Below are 27,318 nucleotides of genomic sequence, written 5' to 3'. Positions count from 1 at the left end.
GAAGTGAAACGACTACACCTGATTGAGGTAACAAAGATCTGCCTTAAACCAGTAGGCAAGATTGCTAGAACAGTAGCTGCACCTCACACCAAGCTTTTGGAACCAAACCAAGAACAAGCACTTTGTGATTTTTGAAATCTTTGAAGAACAAATGCTAATCCTTGAAAACACTTAACTCTCTGCTGTCAAAACTTGTTTTTGCAAATGTATAAACTGTTTGAATCGTTATTAAGCTCAGAAACAAGTTTGCATTTTATGGAAAGCCAGCTTATAACAGAATTTTGAAAAACAGTTAAAGCTGTTATAAAATGAACAGATTGAAAATAAAATAAACTGATTTATTTTCAAAAGCAGTTAGAGAATCTGTTAAGTGAGGAGACTTAGTCACCATTCTGGTGCTGAGATAAAACTGAAAAACGTTTAAGCTTGATATGGCACCAGAGGCAAAAAAGAATCTATTCATTTACAGATGAACAGATTTATTTTTCAAAACGAAAACAGAGGAAGTTTAACTATTTGAAACTCAGTCGTTTTGAAAAGAAGAAGACTTAGTCAAAATACCTGATGCACAAAATCAAATTTTTCCAAGACTTTAGCCAAGGCATCAGTGAAGAAAATGAATCTGTTTATTTAGAAAAGAACAGATTTATTTTTATGCAGTAAAACGTGTTTTTGTGTAAAACATGTGAAAAACAGTTTTAGAAAACTTATGCTTGTTCTTAACACATGGCCAGTGGTTATGAGGTGAGTTACTCAGCAAAAGCTACTCTTAGACAACCTCTAAGCACTAACTAAGACATTCTTAAAGCAAAGCACAAATACATGGAAAGTACATAAATGTCTTCATCAAACACAACATACAAGTCTTCATCAAACACAATCTTGAAGGGGCAGCAACCATCTTCAACAATCTCCCCCTGTTTGATGGAGACAAATCCCCATAGCTAACCTTATAGCATCATTGCTTTAAGTACCTGCACTGCACCAGACTTTAAACCAGAAAACAGCAATATTGCATAACATGCAGAATTTGTTTAAAGGTGCAGAATTAACTCCCTGTTTCAGCTAGCATCACCTAGCATGGTGAGCTATTTTTCTCCCCCTTTGGATTCATCAAACAGCATATAAGCATAGGGAATACAGGGGTATAAAGCAGAAATTATAACCATAATAGTTCAGAACCAGGAAACCAAATTGTTCAACATTACATAAACTTGAAAACTGATAAGGAAAGCATTAAAAACAGAAAACTACTGATCCTTGTAGTAAAGCTCTGCAAGCTGTGCCTGAACTCCTTCAATCTGATGATCAAGGTGTTGGAACCTTGCATGAGTAGCCTCAAAGTGTGCCCTTTGTTCTGCAGACATGACATCAAGACGGTACCGCACTTGCCTCTCAAACATAGACATTGGTTCTCCACGGTATTCTGGACTTTGATAGGCAACTATGGCATTTGCAGCAACTTCCTCATGTTCAGAGTGGGCAGCAGGAGAGTCATCATCCATAGGAATAGCTTCATCCTCATCTTCATGTTCTGCTTGAGTGTCCTTCTCCTTGAGAACCACCCACTTGTTTTCAATTTTGTGAAAACCCATTTTGGTGAGAGTTGAAGTATCAATCTCACTTACAGCTTTGATAGGGTCATTTCTCTCATTTGTAACATCAATACCAAAGTAATCAATTAATTTGGAAACAAGAATAGCATAGGGAAATCTGTAATCAGCCAACCTTTTTGACTTGAGCATGTGTTCGTTGACAATGAGCACCCAGTTTACCTTAATCTGGTTCATGATGCAATATAGGAGAATGAGATCCTCTTCATGTAAGACAGCATGGTTTGTCCCTCTAGGAATCAGTTGCCAAGCTATGATGTATGCAACTAGACGTGGAGTGAGGTTCAAATGCCCTGCATGAAATCTGTTTATGCTCTCTGTAGGATTCCTCATGCAACTTTTGTAATATTGCAGCTTGTTGAATTCTGAAATTCCACTGGTATTTCCTTTCCCTACTTTCAGTCCAGCATATTTTATTCCAGCCACAGAATTCCACACCTCACTTGTGATCTTCATCTTTGTCCCTTTCACATAAGAGACAACATTCTTCCCATCCAATGTGAGGTTAGTATAAAACACCTTAACCAAGTCAGGATAGACATTACCCGTTAATTCCAGCATCTTTTTCAGTTTCTGGTGCTTCAACACAGCCCTTGTTTCTACCAGTTTTTCAGATTTCAGCCAGTTGAAATCCAGCACCTTAGGTATGTTGATCTGCTTCCTGCTTGTTTCATGAATGTAGGCATTGATGCCTTCTTCATTTCCAGTGAACCATCCTTCTAACACACCTTGAGAAGTGGTTTGCTTTCCCTTGCCTTTCTGTTTTTGTCTTGAAGACGAAGCCATGGTAACCTGAATTCTTTTCTTGATTTCAAATGGTGAAAATAGAAAGAGAATGGCCAATGTGGGTAGCAAGTATTCACACAGATTTATAGCAGAATAAATGGATTGATATGGCAGTTATGAGTGGATATGCATGAAGATTTTATGCTTCTGAATTTTGTGCAGAGTATCTTTGAAAATATGCACCAAATCTTTAGGGTCACGATGCATACACTCAAATTCTTATTGAGCACCCAAACCATCAAATCGGTTACATAACCATGACCAAAACCGTCAAAGGTACAGAGGTTAATGCCCACTAACTCAGTCAAGCAGTCAAAGATCAGAATTTCTCTTCCCTAGTCATCAATGCGTATCAGTGCAGAAAATAAACACATTTAATTGCGAATAAACAGATTTAATTTTTCACTGCTAGGTACAATTGACATTTATAATACCCAATTCATTAAGCAGAAAATTAAACCTATCTTTGGCTAATGGTTTTGTGAACAAATCAGCAAGTTGTAAATCAGTACCAATGAACTTAATATCACATGTTCCATTAGATATGTGTTCCCTTAGAAAATGATGCCTTATTTCAATGTGTTTGGTTCTTGAATGCATGACAGGATTTTTGGTTAAGTTGATTGCACTTGTATTATCACACAGCAGAGGTATATGGTTAAGTAAGATACCAAAATCATTCAATTGTTGTCTAAGCCATATAGTTTGAGCATAGCAACTCCCTGCTGCAATGTATTCTGCTTCAGCAGTGGAAAGAGCTACACAAGCCTGCTTTTTGCATTGCCATGAGATCAAGCTTGATCCTATCAATTTTGCAACCTGCAAAATCTGAATCAGAATACCCAGTTAAGCTTAATGAAATGTTACCTGGATACCACAAGCCAACTTCTTTAGTTCCTTGCAAATACTTCAAAATCCTTTTGACAGCATTGTAGTGTGATTCTTTAGGAGCAGACTGAAACCTTGCACACATGCACACTGCAAACATTATATCTGGCCTGCTGGCAGTAAGATACAGCAGTGATCCTATGAGTCCTCTGTACTTGGTTTCATCAACAGAAATTCCAGCTTCATCATGATCCAAATGGCAGCTTGTTGAGAAGGGTGTGCTGATTGGTTTACACTTGTCCATTTCAAATTTCTTCAGCAAATACTTGCAATACTTGGCTTGACTCAAGAAAATGCCATCCTTGAGTTGTTTGACCTGCAAACCTAGAAAATAGTTCAACTCACCCATCATTGACATTTCAAACTCACTCTTCATGACTTTCACGAAAGCTTCACACAATTCTCCATTGTTTGATCCAAAAATGATGTCATCCACATATACTTGGACTAGAATTGAGTCATCTCCTTTCTTCTTAATGAACAAGGTCTTATCTGATGTGCCTCTTTCATAGCCTTGAGAGGTGAGAAAATCACTTAACCTCTCATACCATTGCCTAGGAGCTTGCTTGAGTCCATAGAGAGCCTTTTGGAGTTTGAACACATATTCTGGATGTTGATGGTCTTCAAAACCTGGTGGTTGTGAGACAAATACCTCTTCATTTATATAGCCATTCAGAAAGGCACTCTTCACATCCATTTGAAATAACTTGAACCCTTTGATGCATGAAAAGGCAAGCAGCAGTCTAACAGCTTCTAACCGAGCCACTGGTGCATATGTCTCATCATAGTCTATTCCTTCTTCTTGATTGTACCCTTTAGCTACAAGCCTAGCCTTGTTTCTGGTGATCACTCCATGCTCATCCATCTTGTTTCTAAATACCCATTTTGTTCCAATTACATTCATCTCAGGTATTCTAGGAACAAGAGTCCAGACCTCATTGAGAGCAAACTGATTCAGTTCCTCTTGCATAGCTAAAATCCAGTTACTGTCCTTGAGAGCTTCCTTCAAATTCTTGGGTTCAACTTGAGATACAAAAGCCATTGCTTCACAGAAATTGTTCAAGGATTTTCTAGTTGACACTCCTTTCTCAATGTTCCCAATGACATTATCAAGGGTTAAGTCTCTTGGGGTTTTCCACTCTTTTGGCAAACCTGCAGCTGCAGTAGATTCTTGTACAGTATGTGTATCAGCAGTATCAAAATGAATCGATTCATTTTGATTTAAAACAGATTTAAATTCATTACTGTCAGGTTCATCAGCAGCTTTAGATATACTATGATCAGTTTCATCAAACACAACATGCATTGATTCTTCTACTATGAGCAACCTTTTATTGAAGACTCTATATGCATGACCATTCAAAGCATAACCAATGTGCACACCTTCATCAGATTTAGCATCAAACTTACCAAGATTTTCTTTGCCATTATTCAATACAAAGCATTTACACCCAAATACTCTAAGGTGACTCACACTAGGTTTTCTGCCCTTATACAATTCATATGGGGTTTTCTTAAGAATTGGTCTTATTAAGGTCCTATTTAAGACATAACCTGCAGTATAAACAGCATCAGCCCAAAAGTACTTAGGTAGCTTAGATTCATTTAACATAGTTCTAGCAAGTTCCTCTAGTGATCTATTTTTCCTTTCAACTACACCATTTTGTTGGGGTGTCCTAGGGGCTGAAAAGGTATGAGTTATCCCATGCTTCTCACAGAACCTCTCAAACTTAGCATTTTGAAACTCTCCCCCATGATCACTTCGAATTGATTTAATGCAGCAACCATTTTCATTTTGCAGAATTTTTGCTAATCTCTTAAAAGCAGAATAAGCATCATGTTTATGTGCAAGAAATAGAGTCCATGTAAATCTCGAGTAATCATCCACAACAACTAAAGCATACAAATTTCCAGCCAAGCTAGCAACTCTAGATGGACCAAATAAGTCCATATGCAACACATCCAATGGATTTTTTGTAGAGACAATATCCTTTAACTTGAAAGAGGATTTGATTTGTTTACCTTTCACACAAGCATCACAAAGCCTGTTATCCTGAAATTTAATGTTAGGTAAACCAGAAACTAAATCTTTAGATTTCAATTTATTCAAGTGATTTGTGTGTATGTGAGCTAACCTCCTGTGCCACAACCAAGACTCATCACTTCTGGACAGCAAACACTCATTTGAAGAGTTAGTTTCCATGATATTCAACAGATAAATGTTATTCACTCTCTTACCAGTAAACAGTACCTTACTAGATGAATTACTTGAGATTGTGCAGCCATTTGACTCAAAATTCACTTTGTATCCTTTGTCACAAAGCTGACTTATGCTGAGAAGACTATGCTTAAGTCCTTCTACATACAACACATTCTCAATGGTTGTTGAATTTCCTGTTCCAACAGTTCCTCTGCCCAAAATCCTCCCTCGGTTATTATCACCATAGGTCACATGTCCTTCTGCTTTGAGCTTTAAGCTGGTGAACTTTGTAAGATCTCCAGTCATATGCTTGGAACAGCCACTGTCCAAGTACCACTGGTTTTTCTTGCTTCCAATCTGCAAAACAGAATAAAAATATACAAATGGTACCCTTTTCAGTATAGGGTCCAGCACAGATTAACACCTTCTCTTTGGTAGCCATTTAGCTAAGTTCTTAGGCACAAGATGTTTTCTAGCAATGCAAGACCTAGATGTATGACCAGATTTCATGCAGTAAAAACAGGTTACATGAGATGCCTTTTTGCCACTGTTAAAAGCTGAAAAAACTGATTTTCCTGGAACAAAAAAACTTGAAAGCTTTTTGACATTGGTTGTATTTCCAGGGGTATAACCAAGTCCATTCTTATTGAAAACAGCATTCTGTGATCCAAGGAGAGACTCAAGGTTTTCTCTTCCCTTGGTGAAATTGGAAAGGGTTTTCAGCAAATATTCCACTTGTTTTTCCAATCTTTTGCAGTTTTCACAGTTTTTAATAGAGGCATGCAAGCAAGTCAGTTCAAGGCTTACCAAATCTGTTTTGGCCTTATGCAATTCTTCCTCAAGTGTTTTTACTTTAGGTGCAAGCACATTATTTACCTTTTGCAGCTTATTGCATATTACAGCTAGCCTATTGGCTTCCTCATGTGTTTCCTTGAAGGCAGCAAGCAAATCATCATAGTTATTAGAATCAGCAGAAAAATTACTTACTGATTCAGAGCTTGACTCCTCATCCTTCATCATGAAGCACAAATTATTCTCCTCATCTTCTGTTGAAGAGCTGCTAGTTGAGGATACTTCATTTTCCTCCCATGAGATGTAGGCTCTTCTTCCTTTGTTCCTTTCAAATTTCTTGCTGGCAGATTTGTCCCTTGCTTGATTGTCTGGACAATCTGTTTTGATATGCCCTGTTTTGCCACATCCAAAGCAAGTATATTTAGAGGAATTTGAATCATTGGGTTTAGGATACCTTCTTTTCTGCTGGTTCCTATTTTTGCTTTTCTTCCTCAGGAATTTGCTGAATCTTTTTGTAAGAAGGCTGATTGTGTCATCATCTTCAGCATCTTCTTTTTCCTCCTTGATCTCATCCAATTCAGTTGCTTTCAGTGCAAGACCTTTGGGTTTTCTCTCTGTTGTTTCCTGCTCTTTAAGTCTTTTAAGCTCTAGCTCATGCTCCATCAGCTTTCCAAACAGTGCAACAGTTTCCAATTTTGACAGATCACGGCTTTCAGAGATAGCTGTCACCTTCGGTTGCCAGCTTCTGTCGAGGCACTTCAATATCTTTGTGTTGAGCTCCTCTCTGTCAAATTCTTTTCCCAAGCCAGTGAGGTGATTCACAATGTGGGTGAATCTCTTCTGCACATCAGCAATGCTCTCCTCGGGTTGCATTCTGAACAGCTCATATTCTTGGATGAGCGCATGTTTCCTTGACCTTTTCACATCTTCAGTACCTTCATGAGTCACTTCTAAGACTTCCCACATCTCCTTAGCGGACTTACATTGAGATATCCTGAAGAACTCATCCATTGTCAATGCAGAGGTTATGATGTTCTTGGCCACAAGATCATGTTGAGCCTTCCTCCTTTCGGTCTCATTCCATTCTGATCTTGGCTTTTCCACTTGTTCATCCTTGACAACCTGCATTGGCACATAAGGTCCATTGACCACAGCTTCCCAAATTAATGCATCAATGGATTCCATAAAAATTCTCATTCTAACTTTCCAAAATGCATAATTCATTCCATTAAACATAGGTGGTCTATTAACAGCAGAACCTTCAGCAAAAAGCACATTGAACTCAGACATTATTACAAACAAACTTGATTAAAATACAAGTCCTAGCTCTTGATACCAATTGTTGGGTTTAATAGTGCTAAAGTTCAAGAGGGGGGGTGAATTGACCTTTTAAAACTTTCTCGCAGAAACAGTGTTTAACACAGTTTTACAGAAAATAAATCGATTTATGTGAAAATGAACAGATTTATTTCAGCACTGTTTTTGTTTGAAACGCTTTTAATACAGCAAGGTTAATCACAAGGCTATGCAGATAGATTTTCCAGATGCACACACACAGATATCAGAATGAAAAATAGTGAAACACCAAAACAGCAAACTTCAATTTCAAGCAAGTGATTAGGGTTCAATTGATAGCATGCTAATTAATTGAGTGACCTTTGCAAACAACCTGTTCCAGTGACTTTTAACAGACTATGAGTGTTCTTCTTGATGTCAAGCAATTTTCCAGAAATTAAGAACAATGAATCACAGAACAGCAAGCTTCCACTTTCAGCAATTGTTTAAGGTTCAATTAATAGCTATGACAGTTTTTTGACCAGCCTATCACAGTCAACGTGTTCCAATGGCTTTTAGCAGATTATATATGTTCTTATCAGATTCAAACAGCTTTTTCAGAGATCAAGAACAGTATGCACAGTGCCCAGAAAGAACAGATTTATTTTCAATTGAACAGATTTATTTCTTTGCTGTTTTATCAATTATGCAGAAACGAAATTGCAGAGAGTGAGAGAGAATGAACACAATCAGTTATACTGGTTCACTCAACCTGAGCTACATCCAGTCTTCACCAACAACAGGTGGAAATCACTAAAACACAGTACAACCAAGTACAATTCCCACTGTTCTTGAAACCTACAAGAACCTAGGTACTCTTGCTGAAAAAACCTATTTCAGCACACACCCACTCTTCAAGAAACCCTATCAAGAAGAGTGTTTAATCAAACTTTTACAAGAAATGAAATTGAAACGACTACACCTGATTGAGGATACACAGATCTGCCTTAAACCAGTAGGCAAGATTGCTTAGAACAGTAGCAGCACCTCACACCAAGCTTTTGGAACCAAACCAAGAACAAGCACTTTTAGTTTTTGAAATCTTTGAAGAACAAATGCTAATCCTTTGTAAACTTTTGATTCTCTGCTGTAAAACTCGTTTTTGCAAATGTATGAACAGTTGTTAAACTCAGAAAAACAGTTTCTATTTTATAGAGAACCAACTTATAACAGATTTTAAAAAACAGTTAAAGCTGTTATAAAATGAACAGATTGAAAATAAAATGAACTGATTTATTTTCAAAAAACAGTTAGAGAATTTGTTATGTGAGGACTTAGTTAGTTATTCTGGTGCAGGGATAAAATTGAAAAACGTATAAACAGAACATGGCACCAGAGGCAAAATGAATCTATTCATTTACAGATGAACAGATTTATTTTTCAAAACGAAAACAGAGAAGCTTAACTATTTGAAACACAATCGTTTTGAATGATTTGACTTAGTCAAAAATACTTGATGCACAATATCTAATATTTATAAGATTTTAGCCAAGGCATCAGTTAAAAAATGAATTTGTTTATTTTAGAAAAAACAGATTTATTTTTATGCAGAAAATGTGCTTTTTGAAAAACATGTGAAAAGCAGTTTTATGAAACTTACGCTTGTTCTTATCCTGGTCAGTGGCTATGAGGTGAGCTACTTTGGCAAAAAGCATACTCTTAGACAACCTATAAGCACTACCTAAGATACATTTAAAGCAACATAAAATACACATGTAAAGCACCTAGGTCTTCATCAAACACATGACTTGGAGGAGCAGCAACCCTATCAAGAATCCGGGGCTCAAACCTCAGCCAAAACTCAATAGACACAGTGACGAATGCCTGGTAAAAATTTCAGACCAAAATACCCAAGGAGTAAGGCGTAGTAAGTCCCAGACCGAGAGTGAACAAAACCGGTTTTCCGAAAACAAAACGTCATGGCTTTTCTTCCCCGTATCTTCCTTTTGGGATTCGTTTATGGACGTGCCTCCTTGCCTGGGTGCAAACAACATACGAAAGTGCTTGTTTGAATTTTTTTTCAGCGCAATACGGACCCATAATGAAATTGCAGAAATTAGGCCGGAATTACACAAGTTTCGGTAGAGGATAGCCTTGGTTTTGCACAAAATTTCTGAAAAATTCTCCCGGAATAGTTTTTTTCTGAAATTCCACCCAAGAATCTGCACTGAATTTGGGAATAAATGAGACAAATTTCCGGTCAAACGGATGAGTATTCACCCACGAAAAAAATCAAACAGTTTCACACACAAACGAACCTTCCTCTCAGCCCTGGCAGTGACGAATAAAAAATTTATTGCCAATCCTGTGGAACGAATCCGGGGCTCAAACCTCAGCCAAAACTCAATAGACACAGTGACGAATGCCTGGTAAAAATTTCAGACCAAAATACCCAAGGAGTAAGGCGTAGTAAGTCCCAGACCGAGAGTGAAAAAAACCGGTTTTCCGAAAACAAAACGTCCTGCCTTTTCTTCCCCGTATCTTCCTTTTGGGATTCGTTTATGGACGTGCCTCCTTGCCTGGGTGCAAACAACATACGAAAGTGCTCGTGTGAATTTTTTTTCAACGCAATACGGACCCAGAAAGAAATTGCATAAATTAGGCCGGAATTTCACAAGTTTCGGTAGAGGATAGCCTTGGTTTTGCACAAAATTTCTGAAAAATTCTCCCGGAATAGTTTTTTCCTGAAATTCCACCCAAGAATCTCCACTGAATTTGGGACAAAACGCGACAAATTTCAGGTCAAACGGATGAGTATTCACCCACGAAAAAAATCAAACAGTTTCACACACAAACGAACCTTCCTCTCAGCCCTGGCAGTGACGAATAAAAAATTTATTGCCAATCCTGTGGGACGAATCTAGGGCTCAAACCTCAGCCAAAACTCAATAGACACAGTGACGAATGGCTGGTAAAAATTTCATACCAAAATACCCAAGGAGTAAGGCGTAGTAAGTCCCAGACCGAGTGTGAACAAAACCGATTTGCCGAAAACAAAACGTCCTGGCTTTTCTTCCCCGTATCTTCCTTTTGGGATTCGTTTATGGACGTGCCTCCTTGCCTGGGTGCACACAACATACGAAACTGCTCGTGTGAGTTTTTTTTCTGCGCAATACGGACCCAGAATGAAATTGCATAAATTAGGCCGGAATTTCACAAGTTTCGGTAGAGGATATAGCCTTGGTTTTGCACCAAATTTCTGAAAAATTCTCCCGGAATAGTTTTTTTCTAAAATTCCACCCAAGAATCTCCACTGAATTTGGGACAAAACGCGACAAATTTCAGGTCAAACGGATGAGTATTCACCCACGAAAAAAATCAAACAGTTTCACACACAAACGAACCTTCCTCTCAGCCCTGGCAGTGGCGAATAAAAAATTTATTGCCAATCCTGTGGGACGAATCTGGGGCTCAAACCTCAGCCAAAACTCAATAGACACAGTGACGAATGCCTGGTAAAAATTTCAGACCAAAATACCCAAGGAGTAAGGCGTAGTAAGTCCCAGACCAAGAGTGAACAAAACCAGTTTTCCGAAAACAAAACATCCTGGCTTTTCTTCCACGTATTTTCTTTTTTTGATTTGTTTATGGACATGCCTCCTTGCCTGGGTGCAAACAACATATGAAAGTGCTTGTGCGAATTTTTTTCAGCGCAATACGGACCCAGAATTAAATTGCAGAAATTAGGAAGGAATTTCACAAGTATCGGTAGAGGATAGCCTTGGTTTGCACAAAATTTCTGAAAAATTCTCCCAAAATAGTTTTTTCCTTAAATTCCACCCAAAAATCTCCACTGAGTTTGGGACAAAACGCGACAAATTTCAGGTCAAACGGATGAGTATTCACCCACGAAAAAAATCAAAAAGTTTCACACACAAACGAACCTTCCTTTCAACCCTGGCAGTGACGAATAAAAGATTTATTGTCAATCTTGTAGGATGAACCTTGTGCTGAAACCTCAGTCAAAACCTAATAGACACAGTGACGAATGTCCGGTAAAAATTTCAGACCAAAATACCCAAGGAGTAAGGCGTAGTAAGTCCCAGACCGAGAGTGAACAATACCGGTTTTCCGAATGTCTTGGCTTTTCTTCCATGTATCTTCTTTTTGTGATTTGTTTATGGACGTGCCTCCTTGACTGGGTGCAAACAACATACGAAAGTGCTTGTGTCAATTTTTTTCAGCGCAATACGGACCCAGAATAAAATTGCAGAAAGTAGGACGGAATTTCACAAGTTTCGGTACAGGATAGATAACCTTGGTTTGCACAAAATTTCTGAAAAATTCTCCCGGAATAGTTTTTTCCAGAAATTCCACCCAAGAATCTCAACTGAATTTGGGACAAAACGCGACAAATTTCAGGTCAAACAGATGAGTATTCACTCACGAAATAAATCAAACAGTTTCACACACAAACGAACCTTCCTTTCAGCCGTGGCATTGACGAATAAAAGATTTATTGCCACTCTTGTGGGCCGAACCTGGGGCTCAAGCCTCAGCCGAAACTCAATAGACACATTGTCGAATGTCTGGTAAAAATTTCAGACCAAAATACCCAAGGAGTAAGTCGTAGTAAGTCCCAGACCGAGAGTGAACAAAACCGGTTTTCCGAAAACAAAACGTTATGGTTTTTCTTCCCCGTATCTTCTTTTTGTGATTCGTTTATGGACGTGCCTCCTTGCTTGAGTGCAAAAAATATACGAAAGTGCTTGTGTGAATTTTTTTCAACGCAATACGGACCCATAATTAAATTGCAGAAATTAGGACGAAATTTCATAAGTTTTGGTAGAGGATAGCCTTGGTTTGAACAAAATTTCTGAAAAATTCTCCCAATATAGTTTTTTCCTGAAATTCCACCCAAGAATCTCCACTAAATTTGGGACAAAACGCGTTAAATTTTAGGTCAAACGGATGAGTATTCACCCACGAAAAAAATCAAAACAGTTTCACACACAAACGAACCTTCCTCTCAGCCCTGGCGTTGACGATTAAAAGATTTATTGTCAATCTTGTGGGCCGAACCTGGGGCTCAAGCCTCATCCAAAACTCAATTGACACAGTGTCGAATGTCTGGTAAAAATTTCATACCAAAATACCCAAGGAGTAAGGCGTAGTGAGTTCCAGACCGAGAGGGAACAAAACCGGTTTTCCGAAAACAAAACGTCCTGGCTTTTCTTCCCCGTATCTTCTTTTTGTGATTCGTTTATGGACGTGCCTCCCTGCCTAGGTGCAAACAACATACGACAGTGCTTGTGTGAATTTTTTTTCAGTGCAATACGGACCCAGAATGAAATTGCAGAAATTAGGCCGGAATTTCACAAGTTTCAATAAAGGATACCCTTGGTTTGCACAAAATTTCTGAAAAATTCTCCCGGAATAGTTTTTTTCTGAAATTTTACCCAAGAATCTCCATTGGATTTTGGACAAAACGCGACAAATTTTAGGTCAAACGGATAAGTATTCACCCACGAAAAAAATCAAACAGTTTCACACACAAACGAACCTTCCTTTCAGCCCTGGCGGTGACGAATAAAAGATTTATTGCCAATCTTGTGGGACGAACCTGGGGTTCAAACCACAACCAAAACTCAATAGACACAGTGACGAATGTCTGGTAAAAATTTCAGACCAAAATACCCAAGGAGTAAGGCGTAGTAAGTCCCAGTCCGAGAGTGAACTAAACCGGTTTTCCGAAAACAAAATGTCCTGGCTTTTCTTCCCCGTATATTCTTTTTGTGATTCGTTTATGGACGTGCCTCCTTGCCCGGGTGCAAACAACATACAAAAGTGCCTGTGTGAATTTTTTTCAGCGCAATACGGACCCAGAATGAAATTGCAGAAATTAGGCCGGAATTTCACAAGTTTCGGTAGAGGATAACCTTGGTTTGCACAAAATTTCTGAAAAATTCTCCCGTAATAGTTTTTTCCTTAAATTCCACCCAAGAATCTCCACTGAATTTGGGACAAAATGCGATAAATTTCTGGTCAAACGGATGAGTATTCACCCACGTAAAAAATCAAACAGTTTCACACACAAACGAACTTTCCTTTCAACCCTGGCACTGAAGAATAAAAGATTTATTGTCAATCTTGTGGGACGAACCAGGGGCTCAAACCTCAGCCAAAACTCAATAGTAACGGTGACAATGTCTGGTAAAAATTTCAGACCAAAATACCCAAGGAGTAAGGCGTAGTAAGTCCCAGACTGAGAGTGAACAAAACCGGATTTCCGAAAACAAAACGTCCTGGCTTTTCTTCCCCGTATCTTCTTTTTGTGATTCGTTTATGGACGTGCCTCCTTGCCTGGGTGCAAACAACATACGAAAGTGCTTGTGTGAATTTTTTTCAGCGCAATACAGACCCAGAATGAAATTGCAGAAATTAGGCCGGTTTATATACTCCTCTTCCTATCCCTTTTGCAAATTCACAACAATAATTCTCTATTTATTTTCCAAATATAATAAAGTTTCATTTATCTATTTATTTCCAAAATTCAATAACAATTTTCTTCATTTTTTAATTAATTAAATAATCAAGTTATTGTATTACATTCCGTCAAACATGATCCATATACGATTATCCAATTTTTTGTTCCTTAAAACTAATACTCTTAGAAAATTATGTATCAAATTAATTTTTAACATTACATAACTTACTACCCAATATATAAACAATAAAATTAAAAAAATAAATAAAATATGACGTGGCAGAAGTCGTGTCAAGTTAACACAACTTCAGTATGACAGGGCAGAAGTCGTGTCAAGTTGGCACGACTTCAGTATGATAAGGCAGAAGTCGTGCCTAATTGAGACGATTTGTGCATATGAAATCGTGCCGAATTGGCACGACTTGCCTAAATTTGTAATTTTTTTAAAACAGACCCCATTTTGGTAAAAAAAAAAATACCCCATCATGGTAAAAACCCCAATTTGGAAGATGACATGACATCTAACAATTCAAGTTTCACATTTCAACCTCCAAAAGATTATCTATGGTCGTCACCTGTAAGAACAACCCTCTTAATGAATTTCATTTCGGATAAAGTTACATCACATTGTTAAAATGAATCTACAAATCTATCTAAAATAAACCAGTATTTTACTGATAATTTGATAAGTAGTTATTTTTTAAAATAACAAATACTTCAAAATGATATAGATATGAAGTAGTAGAAAAACCAGAAAGAAAATTTAGCAAAATTAGAAGTTCCATACTGTTTTGGAGAAAGTTTCTTGACTGCAGAATAAAGAAATTTGTGATAATTGTTTAATCTGTTTTGCCAAGTTTGCTTGGCATTGGTTGTGATAAAGTGTAATATCTTCCCAAAAGTTGTGAAGAGTTTGCAATGTCCTCCTTAATTTCCAGAGACTGCTGTGAAGAGAAGAGTTTTGCAGAAGAAGTTCCTCATTTCTTCAAAATATCAACCGTATATGCCATAAAAATCCTATCATTGCCCTGCATAATACTCAAACAAAAAACACATTCTACCAAATCATGAAATCTATGGAGAAAATGTTTTTATATAAAATTAAAAAAAGCATAACAAATTAGGAAGTATTTTTAATTAATTAGTCAAATTACTAAAAAAATATGATTATATACAAATTTAAAAACATAAAAAATTTAAAAAATCTATTAATCAAATTATTAAAAAACAATTTAAAATGAAAATAGGTTTCTATAAAAATTTAAAAAACACAAAATTTAAACAAAAAGGAAATAGTTTAGTATGAAATGTATAAGAAAAAATAAAAGAAAAGCTGTGGAATAAGAGTATGAATTCTAAAATAAAATTAAAAAATATAGAAGAAAAAAAGTTGTATGAAGGTTCTTCCACAAATGTCATTTTATAAGCATTAAAACTGAACATGGTTAGTTTCTATGCTCTAGGCCAACAGCATGCATTCAGTGATCAACCACGCTACACCAAACTTTGGTGTCTTCTTTTTAATTCCTGTCATCTATTTATTACAGTGAAATCTTGATTTTAACCATACATAGTTACTAAGGTTAAACTAAAATATTTAAGACCTTGTTCAAATTACTCATAAACAAATCTAATGGCTTAGGAGTGATATATATATATATATATATATATATATATATATATATATATATAATAACACTAATAAATTTTCGTTTCTCTTATTTTAAATCTTTATTAGAATGAATTCAAACTTAAATTAAGTGGTTAAAGTTTTGGGGTTATATCATAATAATTAAAAACTTTATTACCCAACTCTTACATTCTCCCTCTATAAGATTGTTTATACTTACTTCTTCCCTTTTTTTGTATATACTGTGTATCAATGCGATATACATAAAGAAAACTAGTGATTTATGGTTAAGACTTAATAGGCAAAATGAATTGTTTTTGTATAAGAACAACCCAGAATTAGGTTTACCTTTCCTTCATTCATTATTTCTATTTTTCTATCAAGTTTTTGGGTTTTGTATGCTGTATTATGAGCACTCATACAGAGCTGTTAGCTATTTTCCATGGTCTCACTTTAGTATATAAATTATCCAATAATTTTTTATCTGTAATTATTACTGATATTTTTTCATGATAAGCATGAGTTTGTCTTTAGTTTGAAAAATAGATAGAGTGAATTTTTTAATATATCTCTTTTATAAGTTTAATGCGTATCCCTAATACTTTTAATATACTTAAATTGATTGATTTCTTACTTATTTATTAAGTTTACCTTCTTTGAACTTACAAATAAAAAAACTAATATGAGATAAAGATAAATTTTAAAAAAAAGGATGAAACTAAAAATCATTTATTTAAAACTACCAACATGTTAAAATAGAGATTATTTAAAGTTGTTTATAGCTTTTATTGGTAAAAACAAAGGCTTTGGTAATTACCATATTTGTGGAATGCAATGTGTAGGGTTAGAATTTATGAAACCAGGAAGCCCAAATGCATCCAATTAAGTGATTGAACTTTTTGAACATGTCATGACCACTTTTAATAATGATGCAACACTAATCTTCTATTTGACAGTGACATCCACAAATTCTATTGTTTTCTATTATTTTGTATTATTTTGTATTCCACTACTGAGTGCAAGATAACTTGAGCAGGTTCTTGAACAGCAGAGCAATATTGGTTGTTCTTTTCATGGCTACACAATTCTTCCCACCCAACAGAAAAATGAAAAAGAAAAAGGGACATGAATTGGTGTTAGATTCAGATTAAGTGTGTAACTGAATTGGTGGACACAGAACACCTTTGTTTTTCTGGTTTGTTTTTTAGTTTAGCTTCATATGTTGTTGTTTCCAAACACGTGGTGGTTCTTTAGAAGAAGGGAGACATGGACACTGTGAAGCCTGCAGGAAGGATGGTTCTTTCAAAAGATAGCAATAATGATCATGTTGTCACCCTTTCTGGAGAGTGAGGCTCGTATTCAAACTACATTGGCTTTTTTTTATAACACAAATAGCAAATTATATACACTGGTTTTAGCAAATTGCTTCAATTAAACATAAATGACACTGGTTTTAGAAAATTGTATACACTAACTAACTTTAGACTACTTACGTGAATTTTTTTTTATAATTAGTAATTAAGTTACATTGTCTTTGATGAGGTGGTATTATTTTGTTTTTATTTTTAACTTAACAACAAAATTAAAAAGAGCAGGAGGGTACTTGGAGGAGAACATGACTCATAACATATTATTATCGGACTTGTTACTGTGTTGTCGTGTTTTTCTAACTGTGGTGTAATCTTTTCGTTTGTTGGCTTGAAGCATTGTGTTATGGAGTATTCTTTGTGACATTCATTAAGTTATGATAGTGTTCTCTTTCGTGACTATGCGAAAGGTTAGCATCATAATAATTTTTATGTTGAATATATTTTAATTTATTTTTTACTTTAAGTTGATTGTAATTTTTGTAGATCAAATAATTTATGTGATTTTGTAAAACCAAGGATATGAGAAGTTAATCCGTAAGGTGTTAGATGAAATATTTGAAATACACTAATTGAAAATGTAAGTTGAAACATTTTACAAATTATGAACAAATTTGAATTTTGAACGCGGAAGTCTATCGGATTGTGGAGAGATTTGTATAATGAGGCATCATCTCTTCTTCTTTGTTGCAAATTATTTTTTCAGAAGTCCCTTTTACATAAACTTGAAACATGTCTATCTACACAAAGCATTCTTCAAGACGTTACAATAGATGGTAAACACCAACTAAAAATTGATTATGGTGTTAGAAAGATTTTTTCCAAAAACTTAAATTATGTTCTTTATATTAAAATGTTATTATTTGTGAATTCAACCTTTGTGGGATTTCCAATTGATCCTTGATAAATTTTAGCCACTAATAAAGATGTTTGAATTCCTTCAATCTCAACTTTTGCTTGTGCTTAAAGCTCATGCATGTGTGAAACAACATCTCTAATTATAGGGCCTTATCCATCTTCCTAGGAAGATGAATATTAGTTGTGTCCATGTTTGACACCAAATGAGAGATATAACATTTGCCACTTGCCATGGAAAAATAAATAAGAATATCATGATTATTTTTAATAGTTCCAATCGTTTTTAAAATTATGATATAGAGTTTCATTTGTGTAGAAAATTATATTGTATTCTTGATGAAGAAATTAATTGTGACCATGTGTGATTTTTGCTAAATGATTCTTGAGAAGAGTGAAATGTCCATGACAAATAAAATGAGAACAAACACAACATTAGTAGAGTACATAAACAAATTGATTTGCAACATGTTCTCAATTTCATGATACTAGTATCATAGTAATAATTTAATGAATTATCATTAATATATAAAGATAATGTGAGTAGCGCACAAGTATTATATTAGATAAGTTCAAGAATTGTTAACTGCATATTTACTTGTCACAAATTCCATTTTCATACCTTGGTTAATATATACAATACTGGTATAGTAAATACAACACTAGTATATTTTCCTGTTTTATTTTCTTAATTTGCTAAGTGATGTTGTCATGCATGAAGACATGTCATAAATGTTGTAAATAATTAAAAATTTGTATGGCTTCTTCATTGGTTTAGTATTGCATTATTCTAATATTAACTAGTCATGAACTAAAGTAAAGGATATGCATATTTTTCATATTATCTCTACAAGTTATTCAATGGTTGAATTCTCATTCTACTTATTTTGTTATCTTATTTACAAGTTATTACAAAACTCCTATACCTATTGAATTAAAAAAAAAACATTTAAAAAGATCTAAAATGATATCCATCATTATGCATATTTGTGAAATTATGTTAGAATTTATTAGTGTTTTTAAGCTATTGTAGAATTTATAAAAAAAATATTTGAAATGTCACTCATTTATCTAATCAATGCTATTGTGGTCATTCTTTAAAACTAAATGTATCTAATCAACGGGTGGCATGTGGGTGCTGATAGAAGTAGACAATAAAGAATATGATTAATATGTGTTTTGCAAAGGTAACATAATAAGGGATAAATCAATTGGTGGATACTAAGTTATAAATGACTAAAAAAAAAGTGTATTGATAAAAAATAATTATACTTATTTAATTATTACAAGAAAATCATTAAATAGAAATTAATTTTGTATACAAAAATAATTAGTTATTATTTGATTAAATTAAAGACCATTTTATAAACTAAAAAAATTATTGGTATCTGTGTCGTCCGGAGAAGATGACGTGATTTGTCAAATAACCGACCTGATAATCAACGGAGGGATTAATCAATTTAGAATGATGACTTGACAGTCCAGGCTAAGTTGTCTCGTCTAGTTGGACCATAAGGGGCAGCCAAAATGTCATCTAGATATAAGATTTACCGAACAGCTAGAGGGAAAAACCTATAAAGGGAAGAGGAGAAAGAGATTGGGGTCGGATTTGGAAGGAGAGAAAGAGAAATTAGAGGACAGAAGTCAAGAGAGAGAGAGAGTGAATTAGTGTTTGGCTAGGTTTCCCGATTTGTAACCTGGTCAGAACATTTTGGCACCCACCGTGAGATTATGGAGACGATGCTAGCATTATAGCATGATAATGAAGAAGTAAAACGACAAGCTCGAGAATTCCATGAAGAACGAAACCGCCTACAAGAAGAAGCTCAAACCAATAGGGAAGCATCTCGAGCCAATCAAGACAGATTGCAAGATGAAGTAGACCAATCTAAGAAGGTAATGGAGGATACTGTCTGAATGAATGAAGAATTGTGAAAAAAAAACGAAGAACTACAGAGGATTGTACACAGGTAGGTGTGAAGAAACCTCTGAGCATGCTCTCTCGATATCTCTGCACGGGATAATCCTAGACCTTTCTCACAAGCCATCATGGAAGAGCCTGTCCCACCCCATTTTATCATTCCAAGGATAACGCCATTCTTAGGAGCAGAAGACCTTGAAGGACATTTGAAAGCCTTTCGAGCCTAAATGATTATCTCGAGGGGGATCCAACGCGATATTTTGCAAGATGTTGCAGAACACTCACAGGAATGGCTCTTCAGTGGTTCAGTGGAGTCTCGAACGGTAACATCACATCATTCCAGGAGTTCTCCAACATGTTCAAAGAGAAATTCTCGGCCAATAAGGTCGAACCTCCTTGTCTGGCCAATCTATTTGATGTACGACAAAGAGAGGGGGAGTCCTGTAAGGACTACCTCAACCGTTTTTGTGGGGTTTCAGTGCAACCACAGATTTTGAACAAGAGAGAATGAGAGAAAGAGAAATCAGATAGAAGTCAAAAGAGAGAGAGAGAGTGAATCAGTGTTTGGCTATGTTTCCCAATTTGTAACCTGGTCAGAACAATATTTAACATAGTTTCTATTATTAATAAAAAAATTATAAAATAGGTTTTAAATTGGTATCTAACCATTAGTTACAAAGATTTTAGCTACTTACTAATTTATATTCTAAATTAGTCTCTATTAGTCTTTTAGAGACTAATTTAAAATATAAAATATTAGTAGCTAAAACCTTGGTAGCTAATTTAGATATCAATTTAAAAATAATTTTATAAATTTTTATTAATAATAAAAATCACTTTAGATACCAATAATTTTTTAGTTTCTAAAATAATATCTAATTTGATCAATATAGTGACTAATTATTTTTTTTTACAAAAATTGATTATTATTTAATAAATTTTTTTATTCAATTAACTATTTTAACTTGTTTAACCAATATTTTTTTTCTATATATACAATTATAATAACAATTGATTTGGGTTAAATTCATTTTTCATTCCTAAACTATTATGATGAATTATTTGTATTTCTTTATTGATGTTACAATAAATTTCAAATTTATCCACCAATAATTATTACATGCATTTAAATCCGTAAATAAATTTAACATTATATCTAAATATTTTTTACAATTTCTTTTTAATCAATAAATTTAACATTACATACAAAATATTATCCATAAATTTATATATATTATTTGATAAATTAACCATTATATAAGAATATCATCCACAACTACAAATTCATAAAAAAAAATTAACATTACCTACAACCCACAAATTAATATATTAAAAATAATAACATCGATAATAATAATAATAATATTAATATTGTTATATATATTATTTTACATATAAATATTATCTATCGAAAAGAAATTATAGCAGAGTCGTGCAGACCACCTTAATGTATGTATGCGTATAATATATGATCCATATGGATCTTAAATTAATAAATAACATTTATTTACAATAATATAAAAACCAAAGGTTATATATGGTGTATATGCATGATGCATCAGCTCTCTATTTAATATTATTTTTACTCTTATATTTGCATAAAGTGTGCAGAGATGGAGGGGTTGGATTAAGAAGCACCAACTCCATTTATATATATAATATACTATGCAGAAGCAACTATGTTAAGAATAGATAATGAAAATTATTTATGTCATTCCTTTCTCTAGTTGCCCTTATAAAATTAATAAAAGTAAATTAGACTCTACCCTAGTCTAAATTTCTAAATTTCTTGCTACTTAAGTTATTATTAAGGTCCAGTGATTTTAAATTATTTTCTAAATTTGATTTTTTATATTTTTATTTACTTTTAATTATATCTTTTATTATTAAAAAAATTAACCACATAAACATAACTAGTCATAAATTCAGTATTTCTCATTTCTCCTTGTTAATATTCTAACTACAACTATACCAAATAACTTTTTTTATTATTGGGATTAGATAGAAACATCAATCAAAAAGAAATATAGGTTTAATGAACAAATTAAAAAAATAAAAAACCGAATTAAAATTGTGTAATAGTTCAATAATATTTAAAGTAAATTAACTTTTCTTTTATTAAATATGTATGAAAGAGATGAAGTCCTCGCTTTACAACAAATCATGTAGACAATGGGGTTCTTCAACAAGCCAATAAGCAGTATTGTCGGGAACAAGAACGTTTATGGGAAGAAGTCTGAGTTGAACAAGAACGGCTACGGGAAGAGGTCCGAGCCGAACAAGTACGCCTGCGAGAAGAAATCCGAGTCAACCAAGAACGTCTCATGGGAGAGGTAGAGGCTTCCCGAAAAACAATGGAAGAAACTGCTCGGGTAAACAAGGAACTATAGAAGACAAATGAAGAGTTGTGCATGACCATGCATAGACATGAACGACACAACGTTCTGGCACACTCCCCGGATATGTCCTCCAGAGGTAACCCCCAACCCTTTTCACAACAAATAATGGAAGAGTCGATCCCACCTCACTTCATCACACCAAAAATCACCCCTTTTCTGGTGTGGAAGATCCAGAGAGTCATCTAAAGACATTCAGAGCTCAAATGATCATCTTGAGTGGGTCGAACATCGTCCGGTGCAAAATGGTCATCGGGATGTTCACGGGAACAACCCTTCAATGGTCAGCAAAGTCTCGGATGGACACATAATGTCTTTCCAACATTTCTCTAGAATCTTCAAGGAGCAATTCTCAGCTAACAAAGTTGATCCACCTCGGCTACCCAATCTCTTTTACATCAGACAAAGGGAAGGCGAATCCCTAAAAGATTACCTAAATCATTTTTGTGCCATTTCGGTCAGACTTCAGACACCCTCTGTGCCAACGTCTTTTCGTGACAGAATCAAGTAAACCTCTTTGTCTCGCCCTGCTTTGCTCGAGGCTGTAGGGTTGTGTATCGTTCGGTCGTGATCAGGTTAGGACCCGATCACTTAAAACATATATCTTAGGCCCACTCAACTCAGGCCCAACAGACAGAGCTCGACCCAAGTGAAAATAGACTCAATGACCCTTAAGAAGGTTGGCTTTGATAGATATTAAAATACATTAAGCGTTTTAAAAACAACAAGAAATAGAAAAACAATTGAAAAAATTATTTATCATCAGCTTTAGCAAATAAAAGCAGACAAAGATGATACTTTGTGGATCTACACCCCTCAAATAAGGGGAAATATATTAAGGTTGTTAACTATTTCTAAAGGAGAATCTAGAGTGTTATGAAAGGGTCTTAAGACCCCAAACAAAGATAAGCATTATTTTATACAATACACAATTCACTCATATTTTTAATATTGTCATTGACTTGATCGTCGGAATCTTATCAACAAGAGGAGCTCTTCTCATTATGATTTTCAAGTATCTCAAAACATCAATCTTAAAAGATTGACCCGAAATCTACCTCCAAAATCCAATCCAAATTTATTGGCGAGAAGACTAACCATCAATGTTTTGTCTCTCACAGGAAAATACTCCCATCATTTTTTACATCAATCTTACGTAACTCTTGTGAATTAAAGCGAGAGAAAGACTAGATGAAGTGAAAGAGAAAAGGTATAAAAAAATCAATAAAAAAGAGTACTCTCTCTTTCACTATATTAATAATGTCACTGTATAAAATATTAATAAACATCATGAGACTAGATGATGAATTCTACTACAAAACCTATGTGTATGGTTAAGATTTTTTTTTTTCTCATATATCTTCAAGAAGATTTGATTTGGCCAACCGCGTCCAAAGTTGAATCCAGTTACAACTTATGCTTTTACTAAAATAAATAAGGAATCACTTCTGAGTGGACTGGGTGCGTTACAACCAACATAGCAGCTAGATATTTAAGTCACTTCATTCCAACCAATAGTCTTATGCTTGCAAAACTGTGTTTTTACGATCATCCATTTGCAGATTACACAAGTTATAAAAGTTCTATTTGATAGTATACTAAGAAGTTACTTTAAATTTATTTCATCTTTACAAACATCAAATGCTTATCATTTGATACCAATATCTATACAAACATCAAATACTTATCATTTGATCAGAAACTAGCACATAATAAAGTAAAGTATGAACTCTAAATATGATAGACTATAAATGATTTTGTTATCATAATATTAATAAGTAAATTTTAAGTATAACTCAATCTTATAAAATTGGTTTCGAAAGAGAGGTTTGCATATACGTATATACTATGAAAAATCTCTTTTTTTACTGGAATCGATGTGTGATCTCCAACCCAACACAGATAACTTAAGATTACATATTCCTCTTTCTTGTTTGTCCTTTGAATCTATCAGCATTACCAAAATGAAACATGAAGAAAGAAAATTTTGGGGATGAGGTAGGTAGATGGAAGAGTATCTACCAATATCTTATTTTTCATTATTTTGTTTGGTTAAAAGCCCTATGAGGACTCCGAACCTTGAGTTAAGCTGCAAGTGCAGAGATCATCCGAAAAACTGTTAGGAAAAGAACAAAGTTAGGCATTCTCCATTGTAATAAGAAATTGACTGTAATATATGATATGATGAGCCTGGCCCGTGAGGGGTCAACAAGAGGGTCTACATGACACGTCATTATTCCAATCCTCTTGCATATTCATAGTCCCCAGTTAAAGAAAAAAAAAATGCCAACCACCTAGCCCTCGGACCAGTACTATATATACAACTCTACATGTTTGCTTTCTATTCCATAAAGCCTTCTCTTGTTCACAGTTATTCCTGATTCACTTGTATGCTATATTTTCTAGCATTGATCAGTCCTAAAATTTGTTGCATTCCTCTCTTCCTTTTGTTTTAACATGGAACTTAATTTTAAGCACCAACTTGGCCTGCTCTGTGTCACACTGCTCTTACCTGCCCTGTGTACCTCTCAGGACTCCTTTACTTGCTCAAGAGCAACCTATTATGGTAGCGCAGATTGTTATGGAAATCCAAGTATGAACCTTCTTTTCCATCTATTCTTGCACTTGTACATGTATGGTGTATACCAAGCACATTTTTATATTGTCTGTGTATATATAATGGACAAAACTTGCATAACTGATATATAGATGTTATTTCCAATAGTAAATAGCTTCTGTTAAATAAGTGTCACAAATTTTAGATAACTAAACAGTATGATTTTATTTACATACTATTTAAGTATATTTGCCATGTATATAGTGTATAAAAAGTACAAGTTCATTCATTTTTATAAGAATTGCTATAAAAACCATGTTCTTTATTTAGATAACCGAGTAAAAAAAATTACTGAGAAATTGAACTTATTTAAAGTGCATTGGGATTAGGATGTGACATCTTTTTTTCTTTTTACACATTGTTCCGGATATATTCAAACTGCAATGACTTTATTTCTGAAATAGGGAAAATTTGTTTGAAGAATTTAGTTGTGGACATGCATGCTCCTCCTTTAGGAAAAAGGGCAAAGAGTGGACAATAAAATGTTCAAGTGAGACACTATACTACTTTTGAACACACATGATCTGACTGGTGAATTAATGATGTTTTAGGGGGAGCTTGTGGCTTTGGCGAATATGGAAAAACAGTAAACGATGGCAGTGTCGCAGGCGTGTCTTGGCTATGGAAGAATGGATCTGGTTGTGGGGCATGTTATCAGGTTACTGCACTCAATAAATCACTATTATGTAGCCTTTTTCATTTAAAAATATTAGCACTTCAAAACATGCTTCTTTCAAGTAAAATATTCAGTTTAAAAGAAAAAAAGTAGATTAAGAATTACTTAACTGGATCCTTCAAATCATACATATGATAATATCTTTCCTTTTTATCATCATAATAATCAATAAAATGGTCAGTGAAAGAAGACTACTTCATGATTGAAACAGTATAAAAGAAAAAGTTTGCCAATCTCCAGAAGAAGTTGCTTCCTTTATTTGTGATATAAAAAAAAGGGTGATGAATAATCAGGTTAGGTGCAAAATACCACAATTCTGCGATGAGAATGGAGCATACGTGGTGGTGACAGATTATGGTGAGGGTGACAGAACAGACTTTATAATGAGTCCACGTGGCTACTCAAAATTGGGGAGAAACACTTATGCATCTGCTGAGCTATTCAAATACGGTGTAGTGGATGTAGAATACAGAAGGGTCCCCTGTAGATACGGTGGCTATAACCTCTTGGTCAAGGTCCATGAACACAGCAGAAACCCTCACTACTTGGCCATTCTCATTCTCTATATTGGTGGAACTCACGACATCACTGCTGTTGAGTTGTGGCAGGTATAAGCAAATACTAAACTTTTTTATACTACCACCCAACCATATTACCTTATGGAGAGTAAATATGTTGATTTTATAATACTTATCTCAACCAAACATTATTTCTTATAGACTAACCATTTACAATGATGGTGTATGCCTGTTAAATTATGGTTTAAAAGCACAACAATTGTACCATAAACTTTTCCATACACAACAACAACTCGTACTATGATAGATGTTTGTGTTCAATAACTTTTTTGAAACTGAATTGGGTTTGCTGAAATGTTAATGGAGTAGGAAGAGTGCCAAGAATGGAGGCGAATGCGCAGGGCATTTGGTACTGTGTTTGATGCCGAGAATCCGCCAAGGGGTGACATCAAGTTGAGGTTCCAATTGAGTGGTAATGCAGAGCAGTATTGGGTGCAATCCAAGAATGTTATCTCTGGCAATTGGGAGGGTGGAGCTGTTTATGACTCAGAAATTCAACTTGGTTAAAAGGAAAAGACAGTTTCTGATGATTTCACGAATGTAGATGGTGACTAGATTACTAGTGTTTTGTTGTTAATGGTTTGTGTAATTCTTAGAATGTTCCTTTGTGGTGACTGGATCTAGTGCTCTTTCTGTTGGGGACCAAAACTGTGGGAATGCATAATATGAATAAATAAAAACTGCTGCTCTGCTAATGTTAATAAGAAATCCTTCAACAATGTTATGGTTGAAATTATATTCATAGGTCATGCGCACTGGCAAATGAATAATCCTCGAGACAAACATGCATCATTATTAATTATCCTCTAAACAAAAACGTAATGGTATTGCTAACATAATAATATAGTTAGAGTACCCAGCACAAACAATTCCAACCAAAAAAATAAAGCAGAAAAACTAAAGGATCGATTAAATTGAGAAATTTTTGGAGGAACCACTAAAGAATCGCACAAGGTGATATCTAAACAATACTTATAGAAGAAAATAAAAAAATTTAAAAAAATAGAACAAACATTTTCACAAATTAAAAACAATTTCCACTTCTCCATTTTTACAGAGGTTGGATGAGATTTGCTATAAAAGTTAGTTGTAATTTAATTTATAAAAACAACTTTATTTTATTTTATTTTTAATTATCTTCTAATGTAAATACTTGTTTATTCAAACCGAGTCTGGATAGAGGTATGAACATCAACAACAGTAGTTGCTCAAATTGAAGTTGGAGTTTGTTTGATAT

General features: G+C 34.7%; 2 protein-coding genes across 2 annotated transcripts in view; one reads left to right on the top strand and one right to left on the bottom strand.

The window, feature by feature from the left end:
- The window catches only part of LOC137809851 (cationic amino acid transporter 6, chloroplastic-like), a 23,185-nt gene extending 11,475 nt beyond the window's left edge, over positions 1-11,710 (bottom strand). Inside the window, exons 1-4 of the mRNA XM_068610915.1 lie at positions 11,633-11,710; positions 9,873-9,980; positions 9,339-9,438; positions 9,215-9,295 (exon numbers count right to left, since the gene is read on the bottom strand). Coding sequence (XP_068467016.1) covers positions 9,215-9,295; positions 9,339-9,438; positions 9,873-9,980; positions 11,633-11,710 — 367 coding nt within the window. The remainder of the gene's footprint in view (positions 1-9,214; positions 9,296-9,338; positions 9,439-9,872; positions 9,981-11,632) is intronic.
- Positions 11,711-24,470: 12,760 nt separating this feature from the next.
- LOC137809949 (expansin-like B1) lies at positions 24,471-26,789 on the top strand. The gene is made up of 4 exons (XM_068611015.1): positions 24,471-24,803; positions 25,379-25,485; positions 25,797-26,111; positions 26,391-26,789. Exons 1-4 carry the CDS (start codon positions 24,668-24,670, stop codon positions 26,586-26,588), a joined length of 756 nt encoding a protein of 251 aa, XP_068467116.1. The 5' UTR covers positions 24,471-24,667; the 3' UTR covers positions 26,589-26,789.
- The last annotated feature ends 529 nt before the right edge of the window (positions 26,790-27,318 follow it).

Source organism: Phaseolus vulgaris, chromosome 2 (assembly GCF_000499845.2).
Source record: "Phaseolus vulgaris cultivar G19833 chromosome 2, P. vulgaris v2.0, whole genome shotgun sequence".
Classification (NCBI taxonomy): Eukaryota; Viridiplantae; Streptophyta; class Magnoliopsida; order Fabales; family Fabaceae; genus Phaseolus; species Phaseolus vulgaris.
Note: the sequence above shows the minus strand (reverse complement) of the source record. Positions and strands in the feature narration are given on the sequence as shown.

What these genes read in the sequence shown, in the direction of transcription:
- LOC137809949 (XM_068611015.1), top strand. Translation starts at nt 24,668, where the DNA reads ATGGAACTTAATTTTAAGCACCAACTTGGCCTGCTCTGTGTCACACTG. An exon ending in GTTGTGGGGCATGTTATCAG is followed by an intron (nt 25,486 to 25,796) that starts GTTACTGCACTC and finishes ATGAATAATCAG; the next exon opens with GTTAGGTGCAAAATACCACA. An exon ending in CTGCTGTTGAGTTGTGGCAG is followed by an intron (nt 26,112 to 26,390) that starts GTATAAGCAAAT and finishes TTAATGGAGTAG; the next exon opens with GAAGAGTGCCAAGAATGGAG.